This window comes from Cydia fagiglandana, chromosome 19, assembly GCF_963556715.1.
Source record: "Cydia fagiglandana chromosome 19, ilCydFagi1.1, whole genome shotgun sequence".
NCBI lineage: Eukaryota > Metazoa > Arthropoda > Insecta > Lepidoptera > Tortricidae > Cydia > Cydia fagiglandana.
In genome coordinates, this window is record NC_085950.1 from 5,332,179 (window position 1) to 5,351,011 (window position 18,833).

The 18,833-nt window shown below is 40.3% G+C and overlaps 1 protein-coding gene across 1 annotated transcript in view; it reads right to left on the reverse strand.

Moving 5' to 3' along the window:
- LOC134674191 (prolow-density lipoprotein receptor-related protein 1) overlaps positions 1 to 18,833 on the reverse strand; it is a 154,348-nt gene that overhangs the window by 83,527 nt on the left and 51,988 nt on the right. Inside the window, exons 35-50 of the mRNA XM_063532248.1 lie at positions 18,341 to 18,507; positions 17,943 to 18,154; positions 17,096 to 17,229; positions 16,307 to 16,404; positions 14,939 to 15,098; positions 13,468 to 13,641; positions 12,309 to 12,437; positions 11,990 to 12,121; positions 11,217 to 11,345; positions 9,391 to 9,527; positions 7,461 to 7,612; positions 5,555 to 5,654; positions 5,147 to 5,315; positions 2,756 to 2,858; positions 2,450 to 2,580; positions 1,745 to 1,949 (exon numbers count right to left, since the gene is read on the reverse strand). Coding sequence (XP_063388318.1) covers positions 1,745 to 1,949; positions 2,450 to 2,580; positions 2,756 to 2,858; positions 5,147 to 5,315; positions 5,555 to 5,654; positions 7,461 to 7,612; positions 9,391 to 9,527; positions 11,217 to 11,345; positions 11,990 to 12,121; positions 12,309 to 12,437; positions 13,468 to 13,641; positions 14,939 to 15,098; positions 16,307 to 16,404; positions 17,096 to 17,229; positions 17,943 to 18,154; positions 18,341 to 18,507 — 2,332 coding nt within the window. The remainder of the gene's footprint in view (positions 1 to 1,744; positions 1,950 to 2,449; positions 2,581 to 2,755; positions 2,859 to 5,146; positions 5,316 to 5,554; positions 5,655 to 7,460; positions 7,613 to 9,390; positions 9,528 to 11,216; positions 11,346 to 11,989; positions 12,122 to 12,308; positions 12,438 to 13,467; positions 13,642 to 14,938; positions 15,099 to 16,306; positions 16,405 to 17,095; positions 17,230 to 17,942; positions 18,155 to 18,340; positions 18,508 to 18,833) is intronic.

Below are 18,833 nucleotides of genomic sequence, written 5' to 3' on the forward strand. Positions count from 1 at the left end.
GCTACGCCGCCTGGTCTTCATCAGCAGATCCACTTCATCAAATGTCAGTTTGTACCCAACCAAACCGTTCACACATAAATATCGTATAGAAAAACTTAAGACTCGCAGGTAGGGTATGCTCCCGGGAATTCCCGGTTCTCATATTCCCGGGAATTCCCGGTTCTCATATTCCCGGGAATTCCCGGGAATTTTATGGTGTCAAAAGAACCGGTACTGAAGACTCGGTACCGGTACTTCCCGGTTCTCATCATATGACTATTTATTCCCATTTCAATAGTAGTAATGTTTTAGTACTTTAGCTCGGGACACGGGGGACCCAAATAACCCGCCAAACTAACCTAGTAAAGTAGGCATTCGTGCAGGCAGGCCGTGCCGTCATATAGTGCTGAGTGCATCGACTACGTTACGGCCGTGTGGCTCGGCCCAGGCGGAGGCAATGTGTGCCGGTTAATTTCGTAAAATAGGTTGGAACGCCAATCAAGTGTTTGTTTATAATAAAATAAGTCATTTCTTAATTCTTATGCAATTATTTATATGAAAATAAGTCATTCATAAAGACTGTACGCTAACAGAAACAATTTCCTAAAAGTAATCAAAAGATGCATTGAGAACCGGGAAGAACCGGGAATCCCGGTTCCGGCCATGCTCAGAACCGGGAAATGAAATTCTTGGTACCGGGACCGGTACTGCATGCCCTACTCGCAGGAATCCACGTCTATCCCTCTCGGTCTGTCTCCTGGAGCCAGTTGTATAACAGCCGGGCTAGCACATGATTGGCGCGACAGTATCTCGCGGCGAGATAGACTACCCGTCCCTCTTTTGTTAACATAGTAAAAGACGGCCCAAGCCCTCCTACAATTACACATACAACGCGTCTGGGCAGCTTTACTATGTTTTGTGTTGCCGCACTTTCAAGACCAAATTTGGATTTGCGAGCCACGCTCGCGCCCATGCACGCAATAGTTAAGACCCCTTTTTAATTTGTCAGGATGTCGCCGTCGACGGATACGTCTGGGAGGACATCATCATCGTCATCAAAAGACGGGTAGTCTATGTCGCCGCGACATACTGTCGCGCCAATCATGTACTAGGCCTACAGTGCACACTAAAGCTTGCGAGGATTGGAATTTAGTATTTATACTTACCACTAGATGGCGCTGAAACTATCGCTGCATCCCGCTTACGATATTTTGATATATCTACCGTCTGTACCCAAATTAAACACTTTGAATAAAACTACGTACGACTCGCAGGAATCCACGTCTATCCCTCTCGGTCTGTCGCCTGGCGCTAACTGTATAACAGTGCGCACTAAGGCCTGCGAGGATTTGTTGTCAGCGCGGGCGTCAAACACGTCGAGGGTATGCTGTACATACGACGAATTGGAATTTAGTATTCATACTTACCACTAGATGGCGCTGCGACTATCGCTGAATCCCGCTTACGATATTTTCTCGTAGGTATATAAATATCTACCGTTTGGACCTCAAATTAAAAAACATTGAATAAAATTACGTACGACTCGCAGGAATCCACGTCTATCCCTCTCGGTCTGTCTCCTGGAGTCAGTTGTATAACAGTGCGCACTAAGGCCTGCGAGGATTGGAATTTAGTATTTATACTTACCATTAGATGGCGCTGTAACTACGTTGCATCCCGCTTACGATATTTTCCCGTAGGTATATAAATGTCTACCCCTTGTATGGACTCCAAATTAAAAAAAACATTGAATAAAACTACGTACGACTCGCAGGAATCCACGTCTATCCCTCTCGGCCTGTCACCAGGCGCTAACTGTATAACAGTGCGCACTAAGGCCTGCGAGGATTGGTTGTCGGCGCGAGCGTCGAGCGAGGGTATGTGCACGCGGCGCACGGCAGCGCTGTTGCACGTCCAGTACAGAGTTTTGGTGCGGGACTCGAACACCATGCCCTCTACTGCACCCATTTCTGTTGAAAAAGTACAAATATAGAAACGTCAAATCACTGGAATAATTTATAAACATAAATATTCGTTTCATTGACTATGACAAGGTAAAACTAAAAAATTAAAAGACGTATAATTAAAATACTAAACGGCCACGCCCAGGTCACATTAACTCAGGGGGTTAATAAGCCCGCCATAGCATAAATTATCGTTTATCGGCTAGAGTTGACAAAAACTTGCCAAAAAATATATATAATTTTGATTTGTAAAATTAATTGCCAGCCGAAAACAACCTTAAGGTTTCAAATTGAGAATAGTAATTTGATTGCGTGTAATTATCAAATTACCAAGACTGTAACGGTGTTTTTTTTTCTGTTGTAAATGTATGTGTCGTTTTCAATCAAAAACCACTTGGTCGCTTACCATAAGGACGAAATTTGCTTTAATTTTTATACGAATAATGGCAAATGGCAAGCGATGAAGTGGTACCTTTTGCTTGAAAACGACACATATTTGTACTTACTTGTAAGAAGCGTCTTGTGGTCCGTGCCGTTGAAATGCACAGAGCCGATGGCCCCACGTTGAATATCCGAGTAGAACAGTCGCTTTTCATCGTACCAGTAAGCTAGGCTGATCGCTATCCTTATCAGGTCCCTAGCGAAAAAACAGTCAAGATATTAATTTTTGATACAAGATATGTACAAGTCGATTCACAAGAGCAGGTATGAATGGGTAAATGAAAATATCTATGTGTGTATCACATTAGCCAATAAAATGGTGCCATTAGGAGGCATTTTAAAACTTTTCTTCTAATTTATGGTAGACTTACTTGTTTTGAATCGGCAGATATGGAGAGTTTAGGTCCTTTTCGTCCTGTAAATGAATGCTGTCAATTTTTGTCACTCGCGAATACATCAGGAACGATTGGTACGCTGAAACAAATAAATTAAATTAGTATGTATCAGATAAGCAATTATACGTGTCTATCCAGCCTCATTTTGCATGGTAATGAGAATGAGAATATCTTTCAGGATTAACCCAGTCAGTAATACCAGGGTCATGTGTACTCATGTTTACGATTGAACACGACCAAGAAAACGTGATAACAGTAGCACTGAACGGATCTTTCAGTACAAGTCACGAACCTCTCTAGATGACTAATTAGGAGCATAGATGCGATAAAAAAGAATTACCGAAATTTGGAACCCCACTTCATTCAATATTATTTTAGACATATAATTAGAATAAGCCCAAATGTAATGCCCGACAGTTTTATAGATAACAACATAAAGTTTGTATACCCATACTCACACATATTTACATTACATGCACTCTCACTCGTATTCGCCCAAACCTCACAGCTCAATAGAAATCACGCGCGCCAATTTATATATGTACATGTACAAATGTTCGGCAATGTACTTAACTATGCAGTATATGGTACACACCATATGGTATGGTGACATTTTAATAATCTCATTTAAACATGAACTGGAACAATAATATTTTAAATGAAATAGACAGTAACGAATTAGCGTTTTCTGTTCAATGTGACCCGGTTGATCTCAAAAAATATATACCCACATCAAAGCATAGTTTAACTATTACAACACAGAATATCAGGAGTATTTACCGCAACTTCGACAACCTTGTTTTAAGTCTAACCGATATAAAACTGGAGCTCGATATTTTGATCCTAACGGAATGCTGGATTCATCCACATAAACCTATCCCACAGCTAGATACCTATAATGCACTAGCTACTTCTTGCAGTCAAAACCAGAGCGATGGGGTTGTTGTCTTTGTGAAAAATAATTTAAAAGCTAAAATTGATGAAATAAACATTTTTCATTCAACATGTATCCAAATAATAATAGACAGCACAGTAATTCTAGGTATATACCGGTCGCCATCTAACTCTAATGCCACACTTTTTATAGATTCTTTGAATAGTCATCTTGTAACGCTGCAGTCTTATAGTAACATAATCATTAGTGGTGACATTAACATTAATCTTATCCCGCGTCCCAATGAACACACACACGAAAATCCTAACAGACAATATTCCGTACATAATTCCGACTCACGCTTGACTGCACATTTCTAACAGGTTTTCCTGTCATCTATAGGTAAAGAACTATTTTGTGTATTTTTTTCAAAATTTTAGACCCAGTAGTTTCGGAGATACAGGGGGAATGGTCATTTTTTGGCTATTTGTATTTTCTTAAATAACTTCGAACCTATATATTTTTAAATGATACAAAAAATATGTCCATCTTTGGGTTACTAATTTACATATGTGTACCAAATTTCAACTTAATTGGTCCAGTAGTTTCCGAGAAAATAGGCTGTGACAAACAGACAGACAGACGCACGAGTGATCCTATAAGGGTTCTTTTTTAGGGTTCCGTACCCAAAGGGTAAAACGGGACCCTATTACTAAGACTTCGCTGTCCGTCCGTCCGTCCGTCCGTCCGTCCGTCCGTCCGTCCGTCCGTCCGTCCGTCTGTCACCAGGCTGTATCTCACGAACCGTGATAGCTAGACAGTTGAAATTTTCACAGATGATGTATTTCTGTTGCCGCTATAACAACAAATACTAAAAACAGAATAAAATAAAGATTTAAATGGGGCTCCCATCCAACAAACGTGATTTTTGACCAAAGTTAAGCAACGTCGGGAGGGGTCAGTACTTGGATGGGTGACCGTTTTCGTTTTGCTTTTTTTTTGTTTTTTTTTTGCATTATGGTACGGAACCCTTCGTGCGCGAGTCCGACTCGCACTTGTTTTTCGTTTTGAGGTACGGAACCCTAAAAACACTCCTAAGTTAGGCATTTATACGTAAACATACAAATCTGTTTATTTATTTAACCGAGTAATTCCTCCGTCCGATTTTTTTTTACCAAATAATTTATTGGTATTTCTGCTGGGATTTTTTTTATTGTTATGTCATATATTGTTGCAATACGTTACATGAATATTTCCGGTGGAGACGAAAGTTTGAACGGAGCATTTTTCCGTAAAAAGATATTAACGATTTAAGACTTTAGGTATTTACTTAAATACTATTACTATTATTCTTTGGATATTTATACAATACTTTTTATTTATTGATACTTTATCATACCGTAAAGTTTTTTCTGGCTGAGGAATTACTGCGGGGTCCACTACCTTTATTTACTACACTATATGGTAAATGTAGAAAGTTAAGGTCAACTCACGAGTACAGTTCTTGCCGTCGGCAGCGACATCTCCATGCGGGCACGCGCAATGCGCGCTGGCGCCGTCCCATAGACAAAGCTCGGCGCAGCCTCCGTTGTCGACGCTGCAAGGGTTCACTGCTAATCCGGATGACGGTGACGGCAGGGTTTGGGAAGCTTTTGACCAAATCTGTCAATAAAAAAGATGGACATTGGAACTAGTAAACTTACTTCAAATCTAACATAATTGGGGTTGCAAGCGTAAATTACACAGCTTTCGTAGTTAGAGCTGTTTACTGGTATAATTTCAATATTTTTCATCACACTTTCGCGAAGAAAAAATTAAATCTTAAGCGAAATATAAGCGTTTCCATAGTTTGATAGTTTTGGTGATAAATTGATAATGATAACGAATAAATGAAATCTTACGAATAGATCCTTGAGGTTGTCGCCAGCGTTCTCCAGCAGAACTTGGTAATCGCTGATGTTAGTGAGCGGCGCGGAGAGAATGCAACCCCGTTTCCACATGCTGCAACAAAACATCAATGAAAATACATGTATGCAGCCCTCCAGCTCCAAGATGCCAACATGGACGGCGAGATCGACGTCCAACCAGAAAACGCGATGCTAGCGCCAGAGTTTTGCACATACGACACATCGCCAGGTAGCGCGGCGCGCACATCCGGGCATTTTCACTTAACTGTGGCCTTTAACGGCCGGTTAGCAATCGTTACAAAACCGACGGTCAATGTCAACTCCGATACATTTTGTCAGGAATGTAACGGTTCATACAATAGGAATCCTCTAGACCGAGTTTAGAGCAATTATTTCATGCAACCGATGATGCCAAAAGTCCCGTGCCGTGATTGGTCCGTTCAAAGACACGGACGTCACACAAAGACACTTTCGACTCAAACATGGAGTAAAATTACCGTATGCGTGGCAGAGGAGGTAGCGCGACTATGCTCAGTCTGGAGGATGTTTTGTCTGTGGTAACGGTTAGACGTTACTGAAACACGACTTAAGTCACGCTTTAAAGTACAAGTTAAATGAAAATGCCCATCCCTCTCATGCATTCTAACCAGCAAACCTAACGCGCGTGTCCTATTTAGACTAGACAAATATAAGAACCTTCATTATAAATATATTTTAGCTAAGACCATAAAAAATGGTAATTTATGTTGATCAAACTCGGCCATTCATTCATAGTTTATTTCATAGTAAGATAATATATATGCCTAACTGATAACTAAAGCAATCAACAGGATATGCTTAGCGCCACTTACACAACTAACCCAGGGTTAACCGGTTAAACCTGGAGTTACCATGGTTACCAGTACAATTTGACACCGGGTTAACGATTTAACCGCTTAACCGCAGGTGTGCAAGTGGCCCTTAGTTTCAAAACCATAGCAGCGTCAAATAGTGAGTAAAATCCGTCTAATATCATCGCTGAAATATCATAAATCCTATGCAGAAAATCGCAAAAACATGGTATAGTACATTGTAGGAGAGGACGGAAAACCGCTAAAAGATGGACGAGTGAGTTCGAGGGCCGACACGTTAGTGGAGGCCCTCGAATAATACGAGTCCATCTTTAGCGTTTCCGGCCGAGGCATTACATAGTGCTTTTCACGACTACTGCGAGGAAATAAGAAAACATTTGCATAACTATAAGTACTAGCCCGCGATTTCTCTGGTAGCAAGTTACTAGCCACTGCCTGTACTGTCTCTTGAATTTCGGTAGGCGTCAGCGTAAGAATATAATTTTCTTCACTAGAAGAACTCATTTTTATAGCGAGCGTTTACGCGTTTCTTATATTTTTTAGTCAAACACAATTTACACTTTCCAATTCAGTAAGTATTTTCAGATCCCGCCTTTTTTACTTTTTTTACCACTTTAAGAGGCGTTATTCTGTTAATTGCCTTCAAACCGACTCTAAAATTAGTAGCGTTTTTGCTAAAAAAACCACAAACAGCTACAAAAGTCAAAAACGCCTTAAGCGTGAACTGAATGGATAATTGTTAAAAAAAAATGAAGTGAATGGTTTTGTCATTTCTTTTTTTTTTAAACAAGAAATTGGTTTCTATAAATAACATAATTTTATTTTTGAAGGAAAAAGTTGCGCAGAAAAAGACCTTTTATTGTTTTTTATGTTTTAAATGATACTCATTGCTGTAGCGAACTGTCACCAATGACAGATGATGATAACAATGAAACATTGTAGTAGTGGTGGTTCAGGTGCTACAGCTATTGCCTACTTTCCAGCTTGGTTTTAGACCAACTATTGCCACATTTCCGAACAGTGGCGTGAAAAGTCTCTTTCATACTCACGTGTCTATCCAGTAGAGCCGGGCTGCGTGCACGGCGACGGCGGCGGGGTGCCGCAGCGGGTCGCCGCGCGCCACGCAGGCGCGGGAGCGGCCGTCGTAGCGCATGCGCCAGAGGGAGACGTCGAACGTGTCCGCCCAGTATACCATCTCGTTCTAGAAAAAAACCATAGGCTTAATCTACTCTGCTATGAAAAAATTGTCCACATACGCAAAGAGAATTTGATATAGAGGCGGAATGTCAAAGTAATTTTTGTAGCCACAGTGAATTTACTGCCATCTTTCGCCCGCTTGCCAAAACTTTTAGAACGCCATTTGACTTTGATCCTTGTTCTTTCACTGATGTGTTAAACTACGGCTAAAGGTATGGTGCGATCTTTTCGACTAATTGCGAGCATCTAAAAGTTTTGGCGGGCGAAAGATGGCAGTAAATTTACTGTGGCTACAAAAATACTTTGACAAACCGCCTCTATACTAAATTCTCTTTGACATACGGTTTGTGGCTAATAAATTGCTGCATGTTTACGCTCGGCAACCTTGAAAACTTGTAATATTCGAGACCGTATATTACATTAACAATATAGCTACAGTCAGCAGCAGAAGTTGCTAAGCGAGCGAGGAGTTCAAAATTACCTTGACACGCTCTTATGCTCTTAACAATAAAGTCGCATCCAAATCATTTTAACACCAGGCCCACTTAGTAACTTCTGCTGCCGACTGTACATACTTGTATGCAACAAACAATAAAAAGCCTTAAAATAAAATTAAAAAAACCGGGCAAGTGCGAGTCTGACTCGCGCACGAAGGGTTCCGTACCACAAAAACAAAAAAAAAAAGCGGCCAAGTGCGAGTCGGACTCGCCATGAAGGGTTCCGTAACAGCAAGTAACATAATAAAATTGCGATTTACGATTATGTTATGACTTATTAAAAAAAAAAACTACTTACTAAATCTCGTTCAAACCAATTTTCGGTGGAAGTTTGCATGGTAATGTACATCATATATTTTTTTTGTTTTATCGTTCCCTTATTTTAGAAATTACAGGGGGGGGGGGACACACTTTTTACCACTTTGGAAGTGTCTCTCGCGCAAACTATTCAGTATAGAAAAAAAATGACATTAGGAAACTCAATATCATTTTTGAAGACCTATCCATAGATACCCCACACGTATGGGTTTGATGAAAAAAAAATTTATGTATGTATGTATGTATGGGGAACCCCAAAAAATTTTCGTTTTTTTTTCTATTTTTGTGTGATAATCTTAATGCGGTTCACAGAATACATATACTTACCAAGTTTCAACAGTATAGTTCTTATAGTTTCGGAGAAAAGTGGCTGTGACATACGGACGGACAGACAGACAGACAGACAGACAGACAGACAGACAGACATGACGAATCTATAAGGGTTCCGTTTTTTTGCCATTTGGCTACGGAACCCTAAAAAACAAAAAAAGCAAAAAAAAAAACGGTCACCCATCCAAGTACTGACCCCTCCCGACGTTGCTTAACTTTGGTCAAAAATCACGTTTGTTGTATGGGAGCCCCATTTAAATCTTTATTTTATTCTGTTTTTAGTATTTGTTGTTATAGCGGCAACAGAAATACATCATCTGTGAAAATTTCAACTGTCTAGCTATCACGGTTCGTGAGATACAGCCTGGTGACAGACGGACGGACGGACGGACGGACGGACGGACGGACGGACGGACGGACGGACGGACAGCGAAGTCTTAGTAATAGGGTCCCGTTTTACCCTTTGGGTACGGAACCCTAAAAATTAAGCTTAAAACTAAACTATACATAGAATAGAAAATAGTTATGCCCCAAACCGCCGTCTATTGGCAAGCGTGCGCAGAAGGCTGGCAGCATTGCCAAGTTGTATGGCAATATGACATTAACAGTGAATTTCTGTTCTCTAGAACATAGGTACCTCAGAGTCCAAAGCGATATCGGCAACGGCAGTGCCGTTGTATAGCAGCTCCCGCTGCGAGCCGTCGAGCCGCGAGCGTTGGATCCAGCCCCCGCCGGACAGGAAGAGCCAACCGCGTACTGCATCCACTGCTAAGGCTGCGGAACACGTATACTTAAGATTGTAATATGGCGATTAGCCAGTTTCAATGTTTAGCAATGTTTAACGCTTTGGTTTACTGCGACATAAACGCATATTGCTTGTGTCAGCGCAACCTAACGTGTATATATAGGTAATATAGGCAGGCATTTAGAGAATATACGTTCTTATACTATCACACATAAGGTGTTTGACTTCTACTGCCATCACCCGCTCGAAACAATATACATAACGACTTCACTTGTTATTTGAAGATAAATTAAAATTAGACAAAGATAAAAAATATGGACTATAGTTTTGGTCTGAAATGAATATACACCGTGTTTTTTTTTTATTCCGTTAATTTCAAGGGTGCATTCCTGAGCTTAAATCAAGTAACTTTCTCAAAGACACCGATGTTCTAATTAACTCAATTTCGGAGATAATCAATAATTTATTTTTTTCCTATAAGGCCTCTACAAGCATGTATACTTGTCTTAGGGCCGGTTTACATATTGATTAGTGTTTAGAATGAGTTCATACATTTGCTACTAAGCTTAAGTACAATCTCGGTTGTTCGAAATGTCACAGATTTTAATTTTTTGGTTGAGTTAAATGTAATGCCCCTGTTACAACAACGCTATATGCTACATTTAATTAAGTTGAAACTAAATTCTTTTTATAAAAAAAAACAAAAAGGACTTTTTTTTCAATAATTAACTATGCCATTTAGTTCTCTTAAACGTACTTAACCATACCCCGAAGTTAACGGAATTCAATAAAAACACGGTGTAGATTCATTGATTGATTGATAAATTGCCATCTGGCATTAAGTCCGCCATTTGTATATTGTTGTATGTTTTTTGCAATAACCTCTAGCCGCCCAGAGACCTATAAAAAGGTCTCCTATTCCAATTCCATTCTAATTTGAACTTTGTGTTGACAAAATAAAATTTCATTTTGCTTGGCAAGATTTTGACGTATGGGCGGCTAGAGAATAAAGTTTAAATAGATAAATATTTATATCAAATCGTCCTAATAAGAATAGGGCTTGTGTTGTGCGTACTAGTCGGCGATATATAGGTATAATAGATATAAAAAGATACTTAAATTCATACAAAACATCCATTGTTTGTGATAAACAAACAAATAAAAAAAAATGCCCTAAGGCACCCACCGCGAGCTAGTAAGCTATGAGCTATCGGCTATAAACACGAACAAAAGATAAGCACTCCTGTGTAAATAAAAGAGACACGGCGATATTTATAGCTCACCGCTGGGCGAGTAACTATAAATATCGCCGTGTCTCTTTTTGAGATTTATTTATTTGTCCAATGTGTATTTTGTCTTTTTGCTTAATGAGAGAGTAAGTAATACCACCCTAACCAAGATAGCGCTAATACGCTAAAGCGCTATATATAATAAATGTGTACTGATAAACGAAATCCAGCATAGTATCTCTCTATTCGCTGCTCACTGTCTGTATCTGTAACTATTTATGGCAATCCCTATACTGTACTAACTTCTGCAGTAACATCGCTGGCCCAATATTACAGGGTTCTACGTTACATTTTCAAGATAGTTGAAATTCGACTTAATGTCACTATGACAAAGTTCAAATTTCAGTTCGATAAAAGTGAAACATAGAACCCTGTAATATTGGGGCAGCGATATGTCTGTTTGAGCACAAGATAAAATTGTATACATACTAGTAACGGCTAGCGGGTCGGTATCGATGAGAACGTAGCGGTGATCGCCATTCGCTCGAGCGACTTCAACAAGGTTACGGCGGGGGTCCGACCAGTAGATGTTGCCAGCGACCCAATCTACAGCGAGGCCTGAAAAGAAAAAAATCTTTATTAAATGCCGGATTTTATTACACATATTACAAAATAACTACACTTATCCAAAAAAAAAAAAATTTTGTAAAAATAAAATTGCTATCAAAAATTTAATGATTTTCGTTCAAAATTCCAAGTTGTCAAAGAAAATGCCAGGCTTACTGGTTTGTAAGGATTCAATGATGTTGAGCGTACTGGCACGTAAAGTTCCCCACGCCAGGACAAGTCAAGTTCACAAATAAAGGTATTCAGACCGAATGTACGGGGTATTAGCTTGGCACCCCTGCAAACATCTTTGTATTTAGGGGTGCTTAGCTAGTGTTTCGCCGAATGTACATAAGTGGAGCGCGTTACAATTGGTGCCGTGACCAGGATTTGACTGAACTACGGAAAAAGCAAAAATATATTTTACCAGTCTATCTAGAGAATTCAGTTTTTTTTAATAGGAGGCAAACGAGCAAACGGAATCGCCTGATGGTAAGCAATTAACGTAGCCCAAGAACAGAAGGGTTGCAAGTGCCTTGCCGGTCTTTGGAGTCAATCTTTTCTTGAAGGTTTGAGGGTCGTATCGATTCGGAAATACCGCAATCGACAGTACATTCGACAGCTCAGCTGTGCGAGGCAAGAAGTTAAATTATTACCAGAAAGCCAGTCCACGGGCTGCGCGTCGAGTGGTTCCGGCTGAGAGACCAACGCCGCTCGTCCGGTACCGTCGCGTCGAGCGCGCGCCACTGCGCCGCTTTCAGAGTCCGCCCAGTATATCCAGTCACCGTCTGCAATAATCAATCATTTCTACAATGAGGTCTTGGTGGCACAGTTGGCAGAGCGCTGCAGTAGGTATCGACCCAGGGGCTGTGAGTTCAACACTCACCCAAGGCATTTTTCCACTTTTAAATTAATTTTACGCTTAGTATAGTTACTTTCAAAACAAATTTGGGTTGTTAAATTAACAAACATTACCTGCACGATAGTCGAGCGCGGTGCAGAGCGCCGGCTGCGCAATGGGTGGCAGTACGGTCCGGGACGGGGCCGTCAGCGACAGCGCGCGTATCTCCCAGCTCAACGAGTACACCAAGATTTCGTCTTCAGCTGTTGTGGAAAAAAATCATGAAGGATGGTTCTTTTCTTGAATAAGGTTGGCAAAAAATCATTTATTGTATTTTCATTTTATACCACGACGGTGGCAAACAGGCGTGCGGACTGATATTAAGCAGAGGTGTTACATGCGCGTTGCCGGCCCTTTAAAAATCTGTACACTCCTTTTTTGAAGAACCCCATACTGTAGACCCTGGGGAAAACCTGGGCAGGGAACTCATTTCACAGCCGGAGCGGAATTTAAGGTGGTATTCCCTCTGTCCAATGTGTATTGCGTCTCACATTATGTTTAACGAGAGAGTGAGACGCAATGACATTGGACAGGTGCAATACCACTCTTATACACTTAATGAATTTTTGAAGGTTTCTATTGGTGCCGTGACCAGGATTTTCAATTTATTTCTTTACATATTGATTATACCCTCGTGAGACATTATAATGTGCATATTCGTTGCAATCTAATTTGCACCTTTTATGAACCAAATAAAGTAGCATTTCTTTTGTTTTATTGCTGTTTAAAACAAACAAAATAAGGTTCAAATAAAACATTGGGAAACTTTATATGGTGATGGGCAGACATAGGAATCCGCGGGGCAAATTGTGAATTGAGACTTTATGTTTGTGCATTTATGGTACTAATTATAGTCCGTGTTTTTTAGCATTAGAAAAAACTTGGCAGAAGTAAGCTTGTGGTTCCAAATCCGGCACTTTTAGCGATAATAATTTGAAGTAAATTATATGTATTGACCATGCTACATTAGATAATTTAATAATTATTAACAATTAAAGAGCCTGATAAAAACTGCACGCTTGCTTCTGTGGAGTTCTTTCTAATGCTAAAAAAAACGAACTATACAACAAAATAGTTAAAAATTATTTTTTAATTGCCTAATCGGCCTAAATTTTGTTGTAATTAGTACCATATAAAGTGCCAAACATAAAGTCTTAATTCACAATTTACCCCGCGGATTCCTATGTCTGGTGATGGGCCTTATGAGGATACAGGCGATTTACATTAACTTACGAATGCATTGTGTCCCGTTGGCCGTGTACCCGGCCGCGCACACACAGCGGCTGCGCGTGCCCGACACCGGTAGGCACAGGTGCGCGCACGCCGCCGCGGCCGCTCGCAGCGCGCACGCGCCCCAAGTGTCGTTCTGGGTTGCGGCGTCGTATACGCGGAGAGATAGCACGTTCTCTGTTGGGAGTTAATAAGAATATGGTAGTTACAGTCGCAATGAAATGGATCGCTTTCTTGGAAATGTTCATATAATGAAACTCGATTCATTAACTCAGTTGCAGTTATACGTAAATAATACTTACAGCCGTATTCGAACAATGAGATACGTCAAATACTAGATATTGAAACGATATGGATTGGATATGTCAGTGTCAAATGAGTGGCGAAATTATACACACACAAACACATCTTCAAACAAAAACGTCACTTTTGACACTTGTTTGACACTGACATATCCAATCCATATCGTTTCAATATCTAGTATTTGACATATCTCATTGTTCGAATACGGCTGTTAGTAAGGGAAACGAGACGGGAATCGACGCGGTCCCAGTACATGTCATCTTGAAACTTAAGTCATTGTCAATAGAGGTGACGTCTATTGGGCATTAACATGTCGACCACTAGTACGTTTACTTTACATATTAACTCTTCTGGTACTGCTCATTGGCGATAAGACCACCCGTTAACCTATATTCTTAATTAAATTTACTAGTTATATCGTTTCATGTACAAATCAATGAAGAACATTTCCTTGTTTTAGTTATTGATACACGTAATAACATTATGTAGGTAGCGAGTGAAAAATTGTATGTGAATTTTCGCAAAGTTCTGTATTTTTAAGTAGTATTTTCCAACTCAAAACAGGAATATTAGGCATACTTTAAGCTTTAGAACGCCACAGACGGCAATTGACGTCGACGCTAAATCGTGACAACGACGCCAAAGACGGCGTTTGACGTCGATCGTTTTTTGATGAAAATCTAATGAAAAACACCCCACTTTTAGGTTGGCATTATTTACTCACAAATCTAAATTTTACCCTTGTGGCGTCAGCGGCACGGCAAATAGATGCGCCATTTGGCGTTCCAAAGGTTAAAAAAATAAAACCGGGCAAGTGCGAGTCGGACTCGCGCACGAAGGGTTCCGTACCATAATGCAAAAAAAAAAACGGATAAAAATGCAAAAAAAAAACGGTCACCCATCCAAGTACTGACCACGCCCGACATTGCTTAACTTTGGTTAAAAATCACGTTTGTTGTATGGGAGCCCCATTTAAATCTTTATTTTATTCTGTTTTTAGTATTTGTTGTTATAGCGGCAACAGAAATACATCATCTGTGAAAATTTCAACTGTCTAGCTATCACGGTTCATGAGATACAGCCTGGTGACAGACAAGACGGACAGCGAAGTCTTAGTAATAGGGTCCCGTTTTACCCTTTGGGTACGGAACCCTAAAAAACGTGCACTCACCGGTGTTAGCTCTAAGCACCTCCGAATCCACACAGCTCTGCGTGGCCTGGCTCCGCTCGCGGGGCAGGCTGCAGGCTTTCAAACCGTCCCCGTCGGCCCACAGCAGCCGTTCGAAATGGATGTCCAGGGCCAGAGGACGCGCACCCGTTGCTAGCTCAACCTGGTAAAAAAAAATAGATTAGTTCAAGTTCAAGTTTCTTTATTTGGCCAAGTAACAAAAAAACGTTACATCTAGCAAGTCAAATACAGGTCATTGCTTAAACTAATCATGCAATGTCTTAATAGGTAGATAAAATTATATAAATCAAAATTGATTATTAACAGAATAAATAGTCAAATAGGTGCATCAATTTCAGAGAGTGTAAATAAAAGTATGCTTAGAGTTATTTTATATGAGAGAATCATTATTTTTCATTTTATCTGTAAATTCATTGACTGAGTAAAATGGGTTACATTGAAAGAAACATTTTAGTTTACTTTTAAATTCTGTACATGTTAAATTAGTTATTTGTAAAGGCAATAGGTTGTAAAGGGTAACTTTTAGGGAGATACCTTGCTTAAATGTTTTTATTAGCTTTGTCGTAGGTAAAATTAAAATTTAAAATTTTAACACTGGTATTAAGGCTCCGTCACACAGGCGCGTTTTGCGGGCGGCGCGTGATCGGGGCGCGCCGCTTTTACATGTAAAACGCTCACGCATCGCTCGGAAAAAGCGCCTGTGTGACGGAACCTTTAGGTTTAAAGCGCACTGCGATTAATTGCTTGCGGTGTCAGAAGCGCAAAAAGTGTAACGCACGGCATGCTTCATAAGCGTACGCACTTACATGACTGAAACCGCAAGAAACTAAATCACACTGCGTTCTAAGCCTAAATCGTAACAAGTAACCGTCAAAAAATTTTTTTGATACACAATATTATTGCCGACTGTACTTTCTCTCCTTTGCATGTCTATCCAGTACTTCTCGAGACCTTTTAAATGAGCCTAAACTCCATGTGTTTATGTTTTTCCATCGAAGACTTCCTTTGGCTACCTTCCGACTGCATCATCAGATCAGCTCCATGTTAGCAATGTTAGCATATTATAGCATTGTCATCGGAAATATTTAAATATTTAAAAATATTTAAAAATAATTTCCGCTCAATCAGACACCCGGAAATGGTCCAAAGTTACATGATTTGAAGTGCCATATATACAAAAAGATATAAGTACATACGCAGTGAAGCTAAATAAAACAGTGAAGTAGATAGCGCTAAACTTAACGGTGAACGTCACTTAAAATGTTGCACGTTGTTAATATAATCTATCTTGGATCCATGTTCGTAAAAATTGTGATAACTATAATTATCAATTGCGAGAAAATAACTCACGGTAAAGAATTCACCAGTTTTGACGTCTATGTACTGAATAGAAGCAGAGGCAAGGTTGACCCAGTACAACCATCCGGTCTTTGGCTCGACTGTCAAACCTGTATAAAAAAACTGGTTAATATAGGAATACACCCTGACAACGAAAGTACTAGTAGACTCAAGATTATATAGTGTATATTGTAAATAATAGATGTAAGATGTATAGAAATATGCTTAAAAATTGTGACTTGTAATGCCTTATTACCAATAAATGATGTCTATGTCTATGTCTATAAAAAATAAGCAGGTTTTGTTGATATGTCATACGATCTAAAATCTAAAGTCTACTCCTGTCCCTCAAAAATTCCACACGAGAACAGTGTTCTAGTACATGTTATGTGTTGTTTTAGATATTTTAAGAAAAGTGCTTTAAAAACTAACCCTAAGGTTTTTTTAAAAAAAAACCTCTTAGAAAGTCAGACGATCCGATTGGCACCTCGTCCATCAAACTAGCGGCACAGAATAAATAATAGTACTAGGTACAGAAGACTCACTCTCTAACAAAACGCGTCTGTTACGATCAGGATAGATATGGCCGCTAGGTGGCGACAGCGCCACGCGCGGCTTATTCACCAAAATTGGTGTGGAACGGATGTACCTACTGCAAAGCGACGAAATCGCGGAGTGAGCCACGCCTGCTAGCGCCTAGTACTCTAATTTGCTCTAGCGCGATGGTAAAAAAACATACTAGACTGCTAAAATCTTAATCTCGTCGGTCAAAAACATTTTTCTAACATGTTTTATACTTACTATGAACCCCAGCCAGTAACGGGTCTCTAGTAGCGTCGATGATGACTCGTCGTTCGCTACAGTCGCCAGCTGCGGCCTCCATCTTGGCACCGACGCCGTCGCCTGTGCTCGACACGGCCCAGTACAGCTTGCCCCTGTTCAAGAACAAATTTAAGTATTTTAGTTTATTATTCAATACAATACCTAAAAAGGCCAGAAAAGAGAAACGAAAATATCTAAACCGGCCAAGTGCGAGTCAAATCCGTCGAGGGTTCCGTACTTCGCACATTTTTAGCAATATTTCTTAGGTCCCACTCATGCTTGATTAGGTAAATAACTATTTTAAGTGGTTTAAAAACACCTCCGGTCCGGTCGCTTTTTCTACTGTCTCTCAACGGAATATTTGAACTAAATATAATAGCCTAATTACAGAGGTGTTTATTAAAAAAAGAAATCCGTAAGTTTAAAAGACGCTTAACGGAAATAGTTCCTAGACCAGATAAGTGATAGAAGGGAAAAAGCAGCTTACGAATTTAGAGGTGCTGTTTGTCTACTTTGATTTCGTTCATAGTATAACTACTTACGGCCTTATTTTGTGGGGATTAGCTGCTTTTGTAGATACAATATCTGGGAGACCGAGCTTTGCTAGGAAAAAATAAAAACTCAAAAATGTTTCCCAAAGATCGATTTATCGCCCCCGAAAACCCCCCATATAGCAAATTTCATCGAAATCGTTAGAACCGTTTCCGAGATCCCCGAAATATATATACATATAAATAAATATATATACAAGAATTGCTCGTTTAAAGGTATAAGATATATATTTTAACGTTAAAGAAAACATTGTAATTCGTTTTTTATACTGTACCTTTGTACATCCACGGCAATAGCGGTGACAGCAACAGCACAGAGCGGTGAAGCCCTCTCCCCTAACGGCCCAGCGGCCCACAGTTGGCCTTGCACTGCGTAGTACAGCACTTTAGCGGCCCAGTCTAAAGCCAGGGCTCCTCCGACGCCGGCCGCTTCCACTACGGTCTCAGCTGTGCCGCCGGTGAGGCGCGTGCGTTTTATCTCGTTCGTCTGGAAATGTAAAAAAAGTTATGGCTGAAGTTGGATGACCGATTAAGTAGTAAAGTTAACTAGGAAAATATGAAAATTTGATTTTAGCGCGGCGTAGCCAAATGTACAGCTGGTATTACTGGTTGAGAATGCATCTAGATCCACTGTAAAGTAGATGTTATCCCACCGGTATAAAGTAGACGTTACCTCAGCATCGCTCCAGTATAGCAGGCGTTGTGAAGTCAACGCGGCCAAGGCGCGTGGCGCGGCGAGCTGCGCGCCCCACACGGCGGGGATGACGGGCTGGGCGGGCGCGTCGAGGTCCAAGCCGCGAATGGAGCCCGCTCTGCCGACCACCACCACTTTCTCGTGCACTGTGGATGGAAAAACCATTGATTAGGAATGTAGAGATGTTCTTGAATTCTTTTTCGATAATCTAGATAGAGCCGGACTAGAAGTCTATGGCGATATAACGCAACGAGGGCCGAAACTTAAGTATATTGTTTCGACTGCTACATTATCGGTTTTCGGTATCTTACTTAACTTAGAAAATCAAACAAACACACAGAGACAACGATTGATAGATATTTAGAACCTATTCAAATGTTATTCGTCGTTCATTTAAACATTTTACAGTACATAATGGTGCTACTTTACTGCACTAGTGCGATAATTAGCACATTACGTAACTATGTCGAAA